Source organism: Schistocerca nitens, chromosome 2, assembly GCF_023898315.1.
Source record: "Schistocerca nitens isolate TAMUIC-IGC-003100 chromosome 2, iqSchNite1.1, whole genome shotgun sequence".
Classification (NCBI taxonomy): Eukaryota; Metazoa; Arthropoda; class Insecta; order Orthoptera; family Acrididae; genus Schistocerca; species Schistocerca nitens.
In genome coordinates, this window is record NC_064615.1 from 1,064,452,450 (window position 1) to 1,064,471,100 (window position 18,651).

Sequence of the window (18,651 nt, forward strand, 5' to 3'; positions counted from 1 at the left end):
ACTAGAAGGCACTCCTATTGGAAGGTTAATTAAGTTTTAAAACTTGCATTCCATTTCATCATTAGGCATGTCCTGCATACATACAGAAAATTAGCCTATAAAAATATATTGAATGCGTTGTGAGTGAAATATTTGTACAGCTTGGTTAGATTTCTGAATTATGTAGTTCTGCTTTGAACAAGTTTTGCTATATTTGTATTGGTAATTTTTATTGGCGAAGTTAACACATCACTACATGTTGAATTAAAGAAGTCTATGTAATTTTAGTAAATATTTGGTATGTTTGATTCAGGAATAAAATATGAAATGTACAGAAGAATTCTATACACCCTTAGGTTTCACTTTCTCTATTGCAGAGTACATATGAGAGTTCTTAAATACACAAATGTTTTTATTTCTTTGAAATTATCGTTGGCATTGTGCATGTGTGGAATTAAAACTAATTGAAACATGCAATCTAGCCATAAATTTTTAATTTATAGTAGTTTGTGAACTTGTTTTTTATGCACTTTATGACATAACTTTTATGTTTTTTTATGTGGTTGGTGAACACTTGATGCATACAATTCAGCAGTAAAGTCCAAAGTAGCCAGGAAAATTCCATGATTACTAGGGCTTCATCTGTTCTATCACAGACTGCATATGACAGGTAATTATTTTAACAATATAATGAAAAGGATAGTTGCTTTTCACCATATATCAGAGATGCTGAGTCACAGATAGGCACAACAAAAAGACTATCACAAAATAACCTTTCAGCCAATGAGGCCTTTGTCAAAAATAGAGCACACACACACACACACACACACACACACACACACAGTTATTCAAGTGCAACTGACACAATCATGACCACAGTGTCTGGCAGTTGTGTGTGTGTGTGTGTGTATTTTTGGCAAAGGTCTTGTTGGACAAAAGCTTATTTTGTGAGAGTCTTTTTGTTGTGCCTATCTGCGACTCAATATCTCGGTTATATGGTGAGTAACAAATTCTTCCCATAATATAGGTAATTATTATGATATTTTGCCATTAGTGATTTTCTTTCTTTTATGGTGTTAATGAATGCTTTATTTATCTAATTTAGCAGTAAAACACAAAATACACAGGAAAATCCCATGGGCTCCAAGGCAGTACCATCTACATGTGATAGGTAAGTTCTATATTGTTTTACTTTAATAAGTTGCATGGTCATTCAGTTTCATATTGTGACTGAGTTATTGCTGTAACACCCACCTTAAATAGAATAAAAAACCATGGAAATGCTATTGTTGCAGTTTGTTATACATATCCAAGTGATTCATCATGTTGTTAGTAAGTGAATTCTGAAAAGGAAAACGGGAAGATTAGGGTTTAACATTCCGTTGATGGTAATGTTATTAGTTTTGAAGCAGAAACTCAGACTGGGAAGTGAAATTGGTTGTGACCTCTCAAAGGAACCATCCTGGCATTTTCCTTAAGCGATTTATGGAAATCATTGAAAACTAAATGTGGATGGTTAGGTGGGAATTTCAAATGACATCCTCCTGAATACAAGTGTAGTGCCTTACCACTCTGCTACTGTGCTCAGTGCATAAATTCTGAACAATATTAGAAGTGTTCCCTGTAACAACGGATATCAGGAATGCCCAGTGTTGAAAAAAAAGCTAAGCTGACATGAGTTATCTCACCTGTTTGGAATGGGTCAATCTTCCTGCAAGGTGTGGTATTGCTTGTTATTGTTCAGGGTGTATATGATCCGGGAAAAACCCGGGAATATTTTCATCCAGGAGAAAACCAGGAAAAACCCGGAAATTTTTCGGAATTCTGGGAATTTTTCATTGTTTTAGCTTTCAGTTAAATTTTTGTAATTTTGACTGGTAAGAATTGATTCTCTAGCAAAAAATGTTACTGTATCCTGCTAGTGGAGAATGATACTGCAGCAGTAAAATATAAATGAGAGGGGGGAAAAAAACTTTAGTGGCAAAGAAAATGTGCAATTTACAACAACAAAACACCATGCACGCATAAGTGTCTGCAAATAGCAAAAATATGTCAAAGGCCGTAGGGTGAAGACTATATAATTCTTCGTAACAATAAACTGCATGCTATGAGCATGACGTCACATTTGTTCAATTAGGTTCGTTTGACCAGTTGCAAACGGGCTGATGCGCGTGGGCAGTTGACTCGCGTATGAGCAGTACCTTTTCCCGCTTCCCACTACTTGGAAGTGTGGCTGTTAGCTGTATCGGCAGTAGCAACAAGCAGCCAGATGTAAACGAGAAAAAATTTTTCTCACATGCCCTGGCTGCCAGATTCGCGCATGCGCAGATTTGTCTGAGTTGCAGTGGGGAGGGGGTTAGTCTCCATGTGATCCGTGTTTAAGTTACGTGATTTGGCTGCTTCTCTTCGTTTACAGCTCCCACGTCAAATGAAAACAAAACGGATTTCTGTGGCCGGGAGCTATCAAGTGAATACATTCACATAATTACGGAGGGCAAAAATATATTATTTGTTTCAGTTTTCTGATTTTATTTTATTTCCAAGTTAATTGCAGAACAATGAAGTTATTTTTGCAAGTTTGCTAAAGAAATTTGGTTTTATTAATCTTTCCACTGAGGCAATCATTTTATTTGAAACGAAGTGTTTCATTCCACAGTATTGGCTAGTTCCAACTGTTCGCTGAATTTCAAGTGCACGTTATAATCTTCTGCCATGTATGGCATTAAGCCATAATAAAGAACCAAAAATGAGAGCGCAGAGTACTGGTACTCCAAGAAAATTTACATCCCAAAAACCACACTGAAAAGCTTAATATTAGGTGGGACCTACTTAATTGTGAATCTGGAAAAAACCAATGTGCACTTCAAGCCGAATTATGCATTTTAGTATGGTTTATGAAATTCCAATGCTCTTAGGAATATCCTCTGATGCCCTGTTTCTTTTACGGTGTAATGTAAGCTCTCTTAGTGCTTTATACAAACAAACATGCGGACTTCCTACACCACTGCAGCTGCGCACGCGTAATAATGCCTGTTTTCTGGTGCTCTCTGGCAACTGGTAAATCTAACCCATTTCTAACAATCTCTGGATAGTATTTTTTTAATTTTATTTTATTTATCCACGAAATCATGTTCATGACATGGGATACAAGTTACAGCAATGAATCGTTGGAGCATAATACTTTTTCTTACATTGACTATATGACAGAATACATAAAATACATATCTACATTACAGTCATTCAAGATTGACATATTAGACTAAATTAAAGCTACACATGACATAAATTGGTCTCCATAAATTCAGCAACAGAATAAAAACAATACTGGAGCAATATACTGTTAACTTTCTTCCTGAAAGAGTTTTTATTATTCTTGACTGGGCAAGGTAATTTATCATAAAGTATGCTGCCTATGTGCCTCACACCATCATGGCATTTACTGAGTCTCTGATTATCTAGATGAATGTTGCTTATACCGCGGGTTTCATGATCATGAATGTCATTATTTATTTTGAAGAGGTGAAGATTCTTACTGACATATGAAACAGTCTCTAGGATGTATATACATGGCACAGGTAATATTCCGAGTTCTTTAAACATTGGTTTGGTAGGTGTGTGCAGTGGCAATCTTAACATGACCTTCACAATTCGATTCTGCATAACGAATATTTTCCTTTTTATTGCCCCCCAGAATGGAATGCCATATGAGAGGACTGATTTCACTAGTGCGAAGTATACAGTTTTAATGGCGGTCACATCACAGCTTTGACTAAGAATTCTGAAGGCATAGCACAGGCTACTCAATTTACACAGTAGTTTCTCTCTGTGGATATTCCACTGCAGTGTGTTATCTATCCAGAGACGTAAGAATTTAGTCTCACTGACTTGTTCAATAACTTTCTTGTCCATAATTAGTGGTTCCATATGTGTTATTGTTTGATGGGCAGAAGACCATATGAGTCGTATTTTTCATATTAAGTAGGAGTTTGTCCTCATAGGTCCGCTCCTCGTGGTCTCGCGGTAGCGTTCTCACTTCCCGAGCACGGGGTCCCGGGTTCGATTCCTGGCGGGGTCAGGGATTTTTCCTGCCTCGAGATGACTGGGTGTTGTTGTGTTGTCTTCATCATCATCATTCATCCCCATTACGGTCAGAGGAAGGCAACGGCAAACCACCTCCATTAGGACCTTGCCTAGTAAGGCGGTGCGGGTCTCCCGCATCGTTCCCCTACGCTCTGTAAAGAAGCATGGGACTTCATTTCCATTGTCCTCATAGAGCCAGTATAGGAGCCTTTCACTGCTGTCAACTAGCTCAGCTCTCACATAGTGTGGAGAAATGTTGCAAGAGAGGAGGTTTGTATCATCAGCGAATAACACAGGTACTGTTGAGGGTAGGTGTTCTGGGAGGTCATTAATGAAGGTAAGGAAGAGGAGGGAGCCTAAGGTTGAACCCTGTGGGACTCCTGATGTGACTGGTATTATATCTGAATGGGCTGTTCTTCCGTCATTTGTTGCTGTTTCCACCAGCTGCCCTCTGTTTGATAGATATGACTGGAACTAGTCATTACAGACTCCTCTTATACCATATGCATCAAGTTTGCAGAGTAGTAGTGTGTGGTTGACTAGATCAAATCTTTTGTCATATAAATAAAAAGTCCAGAAGCATAATGTTTTTCATTACATGATTCTATTATCTCATCAGTAAATGAAAAGAGAGCCTCATTGATTCATTTATTTTTACGAAAACCAAACTGCTGTGCTGTTAGTAGGGAGTTGTTTACAAGAAAGGACATTATACAGGTATATACAATTTTTTCAATTATTTTGGACACAGTTGGGAGAAGGGGTAATTTTGGACACAGTTGGGAAAAGGGATATGGGTTGGTAGTTGTTGACTTCATGTTTGTCCCCTTTCTTGTGTAACGGAACTATCTTGGAGGTTTTGAGAGTTTGAGGGAAAATGCCAGTATTCATTGAGCAGTTGAATATGTTGCAAAGTGGTTGTATTATTTCATTGGCAACCTGTTTTATTACATAGGCAGGTAGACCATCAAGGCCAGATGAGAGGGAACTTTTCATATTCTTAATAGTTAGCAGAACCGCTTTCAAAGTTGCATGTATTAGAAAAATTGATTTGTCAGATCTTATTCATTTTGGAGGATAGGATTTTGTTGGTGAAGAGCGACCAGATGATAGGCTGTTAGCTATTCCTGAAAAGTGTTTGTTAAATGTGTCACAGATATGTTTGATGTCCGTTATTTGTTGGCCATTGTGCTGAAGATATTCCGGTGTTTTTTGTTTGATTTCAGTTCGTAAAGTTTTTCTGACAATATCCCACATTGCTTTACATTTGTTATTAGACTCATTTATGTATGCTTTATTTGCTAGTCGTTTTGCTTCAGATATTACTTTACGAAGTATCTTCTTGTAATATTTGAAATAATTGTGGAAATTTGTATCGTCTGTTTTAATGCTCTGCTCATAGAGTGATCTCTTAGTATCACATGATATTCTTATACCCTTCGTGATCCACCTGTTATCAGTTTTTCTGGCTGAATGTTGTACTTTGATTTGTTTTAATGGAAAGGCCATATTGAAATGATGACCCAGTATGTCAAGGAATACTGAAGTTTTCTTATCTACATTATCTTCCTTGTAAACAATGTCCCTTGACTGAGACTGAAGTAGATTTTTAAACATTCTAATATTGGTAGGGTCTTTGATGTACCTTCTTAAAATGAAAGTAGATAATGACTTGTCTTTAGTTTGCCCTAAATTAAGCCATAACAAGATACCCTGATGATCAGAGAGTCCATTGGCCCAATTCAAGACATTGGTAAATGGAAGAGATTCACAGTCCAGGAATATTGCATCTATACGGCTGCTTGAATTACGTGTTATTCTGGTTGGATCATTTACAATGTTTTGGACATTGAAAGTTGCTAAGAGGTTTATGACATCACTCACTGTACACGAAATGTTAGCGAAATTTATGTTAAAAGCACCACACAATATAATTTCCTTACCTTTGGATTTGTAATAGTACATGATACTTTCAAGCCTGTTCAGAAACTGGCTTATGTTGCCGTCAGGAGAATGGTAAATACAGACTATTATTACATTAGGCTGCTTAATTTCTATTGCACAGTGTTCAAAATGCTTTTCAATATTTAAGTGATTAGTATTTTTGCACATGGGGAATACTGTACCCTTCCTGACAAGTATTACACAGCCACCCCCCTTGCTGTTTGATCTGCAGAAACTGTTCCCAACTGTATAATTTGGAAAGTTAAAAAATTGAAAGTTTTCATTTTTCAGCCAATGCTCTGTAAAACAGATAACGTCAATTTTTATATTGCAATTTGAAAGGCAGACTTCAACTTCTAACTGTTTGTTATTTATTGACTGTATATTTTGATAATATATAACGAAAGATGACTCTTGAGTTTTGGGGAGACTGTGTTCCTATGTTGCATTTTGGCGATATTTTGTTATTTTTGGACCAAATTCCATGGGAATTGGTCCAATCTATTAGTTTCCCTGAGGAGGAGCACCTAGGACGATGACAGATTTATTTTTCCTTTCATTAACAATAGCTATCTCGTCGAGGCCCCTACTTATATCAGATGCAAGCACCCTTTTGCCACATTTGTTAAGATGCATACCGTGCCATGTAAAACAGTTTCTTTTGTAATTGCTAACATCTAACAACTTAACATTTGCAAATTTTGAACATAGGCTTTCTAGTTTCGAATTAGTATGTCTAATTTCGGTGTTTACGCATGACCAGTCTGGTAAGTCATGTTGTAGCGGCAGCATGGTTACAATTACATTGGTGAAATGCAGGATCCGCAGTACTGTGATCAATTTTTTATTGAAAGCACTAGCTTCGTTTCTGTAGACGTTATTAGCACCTCCTATAAGAACAATACAATCATGTGTTGTGAAATCAGAACATTCTTCGTTAACACTTGCTGTTATGTAGTCAAAATCTGCTCCAGGTTTTACAATACAAGAAACACGCACACTGTCATTAACATTGTTTATCAATAATTCCCTTACGTTGCGTGCATGGCTGTCGCCAAAGAGTTTCACCTTTTTCACTAATCGTCTTTCCGTTGGTGAGAAGTTGTTCGTTGTACAAATAGCATTTCGAAACTTCCTGGCAGATTAAAACTGTGTGCCAGACCGAGACTCGAACTCGGGACCTTTGCCTTTCGCGGGCAAGTGCTCTACCATCTGAGCTACCGAAGCACGACTCACGCCCGGTCCTCACAGATTTATTTCTGCCAGTACCTCGTCTCCTACCTTCCAAACTTTACAGAAGGTTTGCAGGAGAGCTTCTGTAAAGTTTGGAAGGTAGGAGACGAGGTACTGGCAGAAGTAAAGCTGTGAGGACCGGGCGTGAGTCGTGCTTCAGTAGCTCAGATGGTAGAGAACTTGCCCGCGAAAGGCAAAGGTCCCGAGTTCGAGTCTCGGTCGGGCACACGGTTTTGATCTGCCAGGAAGTTTCATATCAGCGCACACTCCGCTGCAGGGTGAAAATCTCATTCTAAATAGCATTTCCTTTTAAAAACTCGATATTGCACGGATTTGAAATGTCTTTCGTGGATTCCTTGTGATTGCGAATGTCTTCTTTTGTTGAGATGCACTTGGTAGATGTAATCACCATCTCCGTTTTGTTTACATTGTATGTGTTATTAACCTCTGGCGATGGAGATATGCGCATTTTCTGTTCCAAGAGCGTATATTTGTCCTTCAGAGCAGTATATCTTTTATTTAGATCAAACATATTACTTTGAAGTACTCTGATTATTTCGTCCTTTTCTTTGATAATGTCTCTAAATTTGCTTTCGCACCTGTTACTAGCACATGTAGGACAAGACCATGAATATTCGTCTGTTACGAATTTTATGCTTGTTTTTGAGCATTTCTCGTGGAACCAACGCAGAAAGTTACTACACCGAATACCTTTCATCACCTTTTTGTCACAAATCTTGCAGTTATTCACACTTTTACACTCGTTTTTATTGGAGCACTTTTCATTTAAGACTTTCTTGTGCGGCACCGTGTGGTTCGAAAAGCGTCACTTTCAAAGTAAATTTCTTTTTACGCAAGATGAATTATGTTACGTATGAGAAAGTGGGATGGATTTCTAAATCACAGAGCATTTAAAACTGAACAGTTTGAGGACCAGCCACTTACAAGAATTTCGAGCCCAGACATTTATGTCATAATTTTAAATTTACTGTCACATTTGTGTGATGTATCTTAAAGTATAACACACGCAAAAAAACGATCAATATTACACGTGAAAGCTTAGCTTCTGTTGTAGCTTGTTAATCTTAGAGATCAATATTATATGTGAAAGCTTAGCTTTTCTTGTAGCTATACTACGTACATTAATGTAAACCATTAACTTTTCCTCTTTGTGATTTCGCGCTACTTAACCAGTGATCTTGCTATTGGCTGACTATAACACATGTCCTATGCTCTGAATATCTGCTGTCATCGGCTGCCGAGATCACGTGAGATATGATTGGCTTACAAAAGGACATCGCAACCTTGGTTTCAGCGCTCTGGAAACTAATGCGCTGTGTTTGGTGCAATTCGAATTTATATTTTGTTAATACGAAAATATGCACCGCATATGTTGCTGCAAATCAAAGGTCTTTCCAAAACTTCTCTCCTTTTTTTCATTAAAAGTCTTTCCAAAACTTCTCTCCCCCGTCTTTTCTTTATTTTTTTTCTTTTTTTTTTCCTGGAAGTGTTATGTGAGTGTATAAAACGTTAACCATTCAAAGTATTGATAAGTTTTACTATTCTGAGGGAAAATCTATGGAAAACCTACTGTTACTGAACATGGAAAAAGTGTATTTTCGCCCGGGAAAAAACATATTTTTTAAATGGGATATCCGGGAAAAATCCGGGAATTTTTCCTTCTTGTCCCCGTATACACCCTGTTGTTTTAATGTGTGGTGGATGATGGAGCCCAGTAGGGAAATAGCAGGTAGGTTGGGAAGAAAATCCTTGATGGACTTGTTTTGGGTGGGGGGACTGGTTTCAGATGAAGAAGTGGCTGTAGCAGCTGTTCAAACCAGTGCTTGCAAGTTATGACTTATGTCAGCAGAAAAGGAAATTTGGAATGTAATGTCACATTCATGAAAAGATCTTTAGGAGGAAGGAAGAAAAAGAAGATTAGGTTTTAACACTCAACCGACAGTGAGGTCTTTCAAGTCAGAGCACATCTTGCATTATTTTCCTGCTTTTGCATAAGTTTAGATGGCTGAAGAGTGTAGTGTGCAACTTTAAGTCTGATAATAATTTCATCTATCTTTGCTCTGTCTTGGACTGCTTCTCCGACTTTGTTCTTATTGATTCACCATAGTACTATTAATAAATTTCAATATTACTTATGAGTAAACAGTTCATATATTCTTTTCATTGACACATACATGAACTGTATTACTTGACCTCCGTCAACATTCCCTATCTTGAATAAAGTAATCTGACGAAAGTTCTTTGCTAATATAAACATGCTTTGGAAGTCTGTGCATCTGGGCAGATATTTCTTCTTGAAAAATCTCTGTGATCCCTGTCCCATGGTAAAGAAGCACTTCATCTTTTGATGTAGCTCACCATGTGTAAAATAAAAATAAAACCCCTGCACAATATCTGCACCTTCACATTTGACAAGTTATTTTATAATTTCTAGTTGCTAGTATCATTTGAGTAAGAAGGCATTATGATACACATCAGTTCTCTAGAGTGGTATGTATCACCCCAAGGGATGAAGACTTATAGCCGTGTTAGTGGGGTAAAAGCACAATAAATGGTTTATAATATCGCCCTACTGATAAGTGATCATGGTCCTCTGCTTTGGAACGAGGTGGAAGGCCTAAGTCAGAGCCTTTGTTGATACTGTGACAATCTTGGAACCAGATTTCTTGACTCACACTATCAGGTAGAAGACTGCAGTTACCAATATAGGTCAGCCATGCTCTATATTTTTGGAAACAGCTGCTTAGATAGCACTGTTTATGTGGCATATTTTAGGTTACAGAAACACCCATTAGAGCACCAAATTGCAAGTTATGAGTAGTGCACAGGTAACATGTAGTGGTTAAGGTAGGTAACATTTGTTATTGCTGTCAGAACAAAAAAATTAAACTTAGCAATTGGTAACTGAAGAATACAGGGTAAGGTTCCATAATTACCCTTAATGTACTCATTAAGGTATCAACATATGCACTGTACTTTTAAGAGAAAGTAGTCTGAAATCAGAAATAAATACAGTAGAACCAGGAACTAACAAATTGCTTTTAAGGAAATCCTGATTTTAACAAATATTTCTGTTGGTCCTGGTGGAACTCCCATAAGAACAATGTTATTTAATGAACCGTGCTTTAAGAGAAAGTCCACTTTTAAGGAACAACCGTTAAAAATTCTACAAATTAAATTCAGCTTTTACGCAGTTTCTACCATGTCCAAGTGAGTTTCTGATATCTTTCAGTTTCAGATGTCTTTTCTGTCATGTGACAACAGTATATTACAGTAATCTACACCCTGTTTGTCTTTCTGATTGTCTGTCCACATCTTGTCCTACATTTTCCCATCTGCCTTCGTTACACATATACTTCACCCATTCCAGCCCACGTGATGGCACATGACTTTTGTGACATGCTGTAGCACTGGTCGCAGCTGGTATGACTGTGCTGCATGATGTTCTACATGACATCCATCCAGTGGGTCACAGTGACGAACAGCTTCCAACAACCAACCAGTGCATCTAACCTCCGAATCGACCCATCCATTCCCACACATTCCTCCCGTCAGAATTTTATGTCTTTCTTTCTTTTTTCCCTGCATGTGTCAATAACTTTCATGCCACAAAACCATCCTATCGCTCCCAGCACAATTTCTTCCACCTTTTACCCTCAATGAATTCAGACTATATTGTTGAGAAATTTAAAATTTTTCTGGCAAAGAGATTTGGGGATTGTGGCTGGTTGTTGTAAACTTCACTCCACAATATTTTGACTGGACACCTGCCAGTCATCTTCAGGTGAGCCATCAGAGACTGTTGAAGACATTCTCCATTCTGCCTTGTATAGCATGCTGAGAGTATTGCTGCATATGTGTCAGAGTCACATTGACACAAGGACCACACTGCCCGGTGGAAGGACTCTCACTGGTGGAACTGCAAAGATCAGCTGTCTGTGGCGTTTAGGTAAAAGATTCAATTTTGCCATACACGTAGTGCACTACCTCAGATAAATTTTGTGAGTAGTGTTGAAGAAGCTGTACAAAGCCTTCCTGTGGATTCTACCGAAGAAATAAGAAGGGAAACTTGCCATGCTCTTTTGAAAGCTCCTCCTCAGAGCAGTAATATAATTTATGAAGAAAGGATCAGGACATAGTGGTGCTGAAAGCTTCAGAGGTAACTCAAATATTTTGTTACCTCACAGTTTGTATTTGGGGAAAATGTATGGCCTACTTAGTGATACTGTGTACTACAGGAAGATTGATCATGACCCTACAGCATGAAGACTGATCATGACCCTGTAGCATGAAGATGATCATTATCCTATAGGATGTGTGCAAAGGAAGTGGTGTAGACTCCTGAATTCTTCCTCATTACCTCCAGAGACCATCAAGTGGTTAAGCCCACATGGCTGTATACCACAGAGACTGTATGGTCTTCCTAAAGTGCACAAAGACCACCTTCCTTTACTGCCTATAGGGAGTAATATTCATGCCCCAACGTATGATTTAGGCAAACACCTTGCTTTCATATTTTATACTGAACCAAGAATATTTTGGATAGACTCACAGCATCACCATGGGCAGCCCCATGGAGGCTTTTAAGGAAAGAGCACAGGAATCAGCGGTTCTTAAACCTACTGTTTTTGGAGGTACATGGATGATACTTTCACAGTGTGGACTTACAATACTTTCATCGTATGGGCCCACGGAGAAGCTAAGTTAATGGAGTTTTTACATTATTTAACTCCATTCATGAGAACATTCAATTTACTATGGAATTAGAGAACGATGGTTATTTCTCATTCCTGGATGTTTTGATTACAGAGAAGAGTGATGTCTCTCTGGGAAATTCTGTTTATCATAAGCCCACTCACACTGATCTGTACTTGCACTCTTCAGATTACCATCGCCCATCTCAAACCATGAGTGTGCTTAAAACCTGTTCCGGCATAACGATAAGCACCGGCATGAAGATGAAGAATGCAAGAGCAGAGGCAACGTCAACCAATAGTTTGCTAACTAGGACCACACCATGACAGGAGCAGCCTCTATCCGAAGAGAATATAAGCGCCGCTTCTGTCATCCTGGGCCAGTAGAAGACGGACACTGGTAGACGCGGACTAGAAGAGAGCACTAAAAGAGCTGTTACTTGTGATTTTGCATGTCGCCAATAGCTCACAATATGACATGGTAAATCAAAGTTAAGTATTGTCAATCTACTTTATTCTAAGAAAAACCATTAATATGATTTGCTTGAGTTGTTCTATAGCTATCCGAGAAAGCAACATCGTTTAGGCACCCTATAAGAGACGAGTGGGCAGGACCCCACAAAACCCTTGTACACAGAGCTCATACAGTGTCAGATGCAGAGAGTTTGCCTAAAGAGCTTGCACATTTAAGGACAGTGTTCAGAGACAATGGATACTCGACCTGGCAAATTAACAGGACATTCTCAGCTAAAACCGAGAAGTGGATAAAGATGAGAATGCACCAGCAAAGTCCCTAACTTTTCTTCCATTTGTTGGAAATATTTCCTTCAAAATAGCAAGAATCCTTAGTAATTTTTGGGTGAAAGTGATTTTCCACCCACCATCTTAAGATTTTGGACCTGTTGAGATCAGTGAATGATAATTTGTTATTTCGGAAGGCAGGAATTTACAAAATACCTTGCCAGTGTGGTATGGCCTATATAGACAAATAACACACATGGTGGATGAACATTGCACAGAACACAAACATTACAGTTGCCCCTCTGCAACCCAGCAAGTCCGCAATTGCAGAACATTGTATCTCCAACAGACATTCCATGGAGTATGACAAAACATAAATTTTGGCTACAGCAACATCTTTTTGGGACTCCTTGATAAAGGAATCCATTGAAATACACATCTTGGAAAATCTAATGAACCCTGTCAGTGGCTACCAGCTGGAAAATGCATGGAATCCCATTATCTCCTGAGATTTGCTCTTAACAAAGATGCCAGAATACTCTGATAACTGCAATGAGTGACAGCGCCAAAGACAGCTGATCTTTGCAGTTCCAACAGCAAGAGCTCTGCTGCCAGGCGTGTGGTCCTTCTGTTTCCATGACTCTGACCCATGTGTGACAATAGATAGAATACAACACAGAGCAGAGAATGTCTTCGTCAGTCTTCAATGGCTCGCCAGAAAATGACTGGCAGGTGTCCAGTCATAATATCCTGGAGTGACTTTACGACAACTGGCTGCAATCTGAAATCTCTTCCAACATTCAGGCTATTATTATCCAGTTCTCCTTTTTCACTCTGCCATTTCCCATGTCCTAACATCCTCTCTACCCCAGTGAACTGCTGCTCCATCTTTGTGCACCAGTTGAGGAAAGAATCCCTTCCTGGCTAAAACCTGCACCTGTTCCTTTAAAGCTGTTGACACCATGGAGTCCCCATCAGTGGCCTTACGTTAAAAATACCCTTCTACGGATCCCACCCCCCCTTTCACAATGACCCTCGCCTTTTAAGATTCCACCAGTCCCTATCCCTCACAAACTTGTTCCTGCAAAAACACCACAGACATCCCAGAACAACCTCTACTCCCTCCACAAGATACTATTATTGCGCAATCCTCACCACATGTGCAACATCTCTAAAATTGTCAACCCCTCATAGCACCCAAACCCTGCCTAGCTGATCTCTTCACTTTAGCACATCCTCCACAATTCCCTTCTAACACTCCACAAAACCCAAGCACAAGCAACTCCAAAACACTGTTTTGCCCTCTCCACCAAAAACCATAGCTCCACAGAAGTTCCAGTCCTATCCAAATGCCTAACCTTCAGTGCCACTCCCAAATTTAACCATTTGGGAATTGTCAAAGACCTGCTTTCCTCCTGATCTCTACAGTGGAAACACTTCTTTGCCACCAATTCCTTCAACCAAAGCCAACTTAATCCCAACAATGAACATTGCCTTTGCCAGTTCATACCACCATCTGCCTCTGCCAGTTCATACCACCATCCAATTGAGACCCCCCCTCCTAACCACTCCCTAGTCAGCTGCTAGGAATTCCTTATGTTCAACTCGTCCTCATCATCCTTCCCCAGATTCCTTCCTAAAAACACTTAACCCTTTGGCAGAAGAAAAGACGCCACACATAACCTGAAAACAGATCCAGACCTAATCATCCTTTTGCAGACAAAGACACCACAACAGTCTGACACCTCCATCAACAAGTTCTGCCAGAGTAATCGCTTCCCAGAAATCCAGCATAACCTCCAATCCCTTCTGAAATCAGTAGACCCTTCCCAGGGTGCCTATTCTGTATCTTTCTGCTGTTGTGCTGATCGTTTCGGTACTCAAATTAGAGCCCCTGCATTATTCAGTATGCGTTTCGGAAGCGGTACTGTTCGGGTCTAGAGAACTGAAAGCGCTGTTGTCGGTTCGCCTCGCGCAAGCGAATCAAAAGCAAGTGGCCGCAGATCCGCGCATGCGCACTGCAGTGCGCACAGCACCATGAACACAAAGTGGCTAGTAGACAACACAGGCACGCTATTCTTCGAAGTATCGAAAATTGTGTTTATGTTGCCATAACGCATGATGCCGCATTCCATCGAGTTGACGTGCCTGCCTTCATCGCTCTTGCCTTCTCCTTAACAGTATCAGGTGCAGTATATCCATTTCCATGATTCTCAGCTGAAGTGCATAGAAATTTTTACAGTTTCCCTGACCGCATGTTTCCATGCATGCATAATAACGATAGTGTATTTGACTGTATTCTGCAGATTGTCGTAAATGCCACATTATGTCATCTTATTCTCATTCACACTGACATCGTATTTTGGATTTTACGTTTCAGAAAATGGGTTAGGAATAGTGTGTAGTACCACATTGTACTAATACATTTATAAAAACACCCGAAAAATTGATTCTCAGAGTTTCAAGGAATAAGAAGATAAACAGAATGTGGTTATAACTCACTCCTAGAGATCCAAATGATTAAGTAGCCCACTTCCCTATATGATACATCAATGATTTGGGTCTTAAAAACAAAATTGAAAAAACGCATTTTTGAGAGCTCCTGCAGATCATCGAAGTTTATAACATGCATCTCATGAATGAAAATGTTTCGTATGTGGTGCTACAGTCTAAAAATATTACAGCGGAGATGTTTCATCTCTGTCTACTGTTGTTGAGGATTCGATCGCAGATAAATACTTGTGACAAGTAAGATTATGAAGATGACTGCTGCTAGTTACATTCCCAGTAATTTAAATTGTGCTCTTAGATTCCTGTCTAACTGCATACTCAGAAATCGCTATATATTCAGAAAAAATAGTGAATTATTTCAGACAAGAAAAAATGTAAAGGTCACTGTTGGTTGTTTCACTCACAGCAATTTCATATTTCATTTTTTAAACACATAAAAATCACGAAATCATTACTGAGGAAGTGCGCTCTTACATGTAAGTAATAACAAATATTGCACAAAAATCTTAAGTTACACGAATAACAATGTCTTAGAATGTGTTGCATATATGAAGAGGAAAAAAAATTTTTTTTTGCATCCACCCATGTGTGAACGCAAGTCCTTTCGTATCGCATTCCCACACGCTAACCACTTCGCCATGCCGAACAACAGAAATATAGTGCTCAATTCTTGTACTATTGCGTAGAGGAACGTAGGCTGACTTTGTTGCCAAACGGTGCTGCGTAAGTCATAAATGCTTGATAGTTTGGAAGGTTTCCAATATCAGGCTTCACATAATTGCTTTCCATTGTTACTTGAAAGTTGTAAACACGTTTCGATAATTACTAACTAAACCATTTGCGGGAAAAAATACACAAAGTCACTAGTAACGTCAGTTCACACTCATGTAATATACGTAAGCAGAGCCAATGTCTTGATATTTAATGATCTTTAAACTCATAGTTGCATAAAAATAACACGTATTTTGAGAGAATATAGACCGAAAACGTTTTTTCTTTGATGCAATCATTCACAGTACCAACCTAACCTAACCATATTTCTAACAGAGGAAAATAGTCTATTATGAACTCACTTTCCACCCGGATGCGTCCTCTGGTGATTCTTAAGTAACACAATCACTAAATCCAAAGGTAAAACTGCTAAATATGTTTAAAATAACAAATTATAGGTGTACATAAACCACAGTTCACCGATCGACAGGGCCACACTGAAATCCAAAACCTTTCGGTACAATTGTCGTAAAATCAGTGTGTGGACTATTTGGTAACAGGTCTCAAAAGCTTACAGAATAGGAGATTTCGATAAAGAACCGAAAATGACGTCACTACCGAGACAAACCTACTGCACCAATCGGTATGAATGATACAGAATAGGGCCCCAGAGCCACTCACCAGAGTCCATCTCCCTCTTCACTCCAACAACACCTCGCACACCCACCTTCTACATGCTCTCCAAATTTCACAAACCCAACAATCCTGGGTACCCCATTGTAGCTGGCAATTGTGCACCCACTTGAAGAATTTCCACTCTTGGTATTCAGCACCTCCAACCAATTGCCTGAAACCTAGCCTCATACATCAAAAATACTAACCGCTTCCTTCACCGACTTCCCACCATCTCATCCCTTTACCTCCTGGATATCTACTCGTCACTGTTGATGCCACCTCCCTATACCCAAACATCCCTCATGGCCTTGCTGCTATTGAACACTACCTCTCCCAATGTTCTTCAGTCTCCAAGCCTACCACCACATTTCTTACACACCTTACCAACTACATCCTGATCGAAACCTAATTTTCCTTTGAAGGGAAAGTTTACAAACAAATACCAACAGCCATGGTGCACATGTGACACCCTCCTATGCCAACCTGTTTGTGGACCATCTAGAGCAAACCTTAGCCTCCCAAAAGTCCCAACCCCTAGTATGGTTCAGGTTCATTGATAATATTTCCATGATCTGGACTGAGGGCCAAGACACACTATCCACAGACCCTCACAAGCCCAACAACTTTTCTCCCATCTGCTTCACCTGGTCCTCCTCTACCCAATGAACCATCTTCCTGTACATCGACCTCTACCTCACTGATGGCTCTAGCCACACCTCTGGCCACATTAAAGCTAATAACCACCAACAGTCCCTGCATTTTGATATCTTCCATCCCTTCTGCACCAAAAAATCCCTCTCAAACAGCCTAGCCACCTGCAGGGACAAGAACTCTCTTGCCCAGTATGCTGAAGGCCTCAAAGGTCTTCACAAACAGGCAGTACCCCCGAAACCTAGTCCACAAACAGATTTCCCATGCCATATTCTCACACAACCTCAATCCTCTCACCATCCCCAAGAATCAGCTACAAAGGAGCGTTACCCTTATCACCCAATGTCACCTGGACTTGAACAACCGAACCATATCCTGTGCCAGGGCTTTGATTGACTCTCATCTTGCCCCAGAATGAGAGACATCCTACCTAGGGTCCTTCCCACCCTTCCTAAAGTTGTGTTCTGTTGTCCACCCATCCTACACAACAACCTTGTCCATCCCTATGCCCAGTCCCATGCCACAGTGATCATATTCCTATGGCAGACCAAGCTGCAAGACCTGTCCGATCCATCCACCCATTACCTCTACTCCAGTCCTGCTGCAGGATTATCCTACTCCATCAGAGGCCAGGCCACATACGAAAGCAGCAATGCCATATACCTCCGTTGCTGTCCATCAGGATGAAAGGCCCCTGCCAAGCTGTTGTCAAGAACAAAGGTGACCAACTGGTGGCACAACATGCAACTGCGCACAGCATGCTCAATTCAGTGGTTGCTTCGCAACTCTGGATCCTTCCCTCCACCACTAGCTTCTCTGAACTGCGCAGATGGGAGTTATCCTTACAGCACATCCTCAGATCCCGTAACCATTGTGGCCTCAATCTCAGAAAACACGATGTTCCCAAACCCTCCACCCATCAGTTTCCTCCGTCCTGCCACCCTCTCCCTAGTGACATCCCTGCATTGCCTTCAGTGTTTCAGTGTGTGCTGCTTCCCACTGACTGCTACAGTTGTGCCAGTCCGTATACCTGCTATCCTTCCCTCTTGCATTCCTTCCTGGCAAACCAGCCACCTCCCTCGTAGCCACTAGCCCTCCACACCCAGTCCCACTCCCTGCCTCCTGCACCCTCTCCCTCTAGTCTTCCCACCTGACACTACCCCTACCACAACCAGTCAATCTCCAACAAAATCATTGGCACTGTCAGTCTAGCCGGCACCATGTGTGTGTGTGTGTGTGTGTGTGTGTATGTGTGTGTGTGTGTGTGTGTGTGTGTGTGTGTGTGTGTGTTCACAATCTCAGAGCTAAGAACTTAGAAGCATGAAATGTGAAGTGTTGTCTCTGTTATTGTCAAATTTATTAGTTTTACTTTTGTTGAGTTATGGCCTATAAATGCAGAAATCTTATGATT

The 18,651-nt window shown here is 40.0% G+C and overlaps 1 protein-coding gene across 1 annotated transcript in view; it reads left to right on the forward strand.

Moving 5' to 3' along the window:
* Positions 1–18,651, forward strand: part of LOC126235542 (uncharacterized) — an 86,985-nt gene that overhangs the window by 38,305 nt on the left and 30,029 nt on the right. Inside the window, exons 5-6 of the mRNA XM_049944259.1 lie at positions 575–649; positions 1,085–1,150. Of these exons, the coding sequence (XP_049800216.1) occupies positions 575–649; positions 1,085–1,150 (141 nt within the window). The remainder of the gene's footprint in view (positions 1–574; positions 650–1,084; positions 1,151–18,651) is intronic.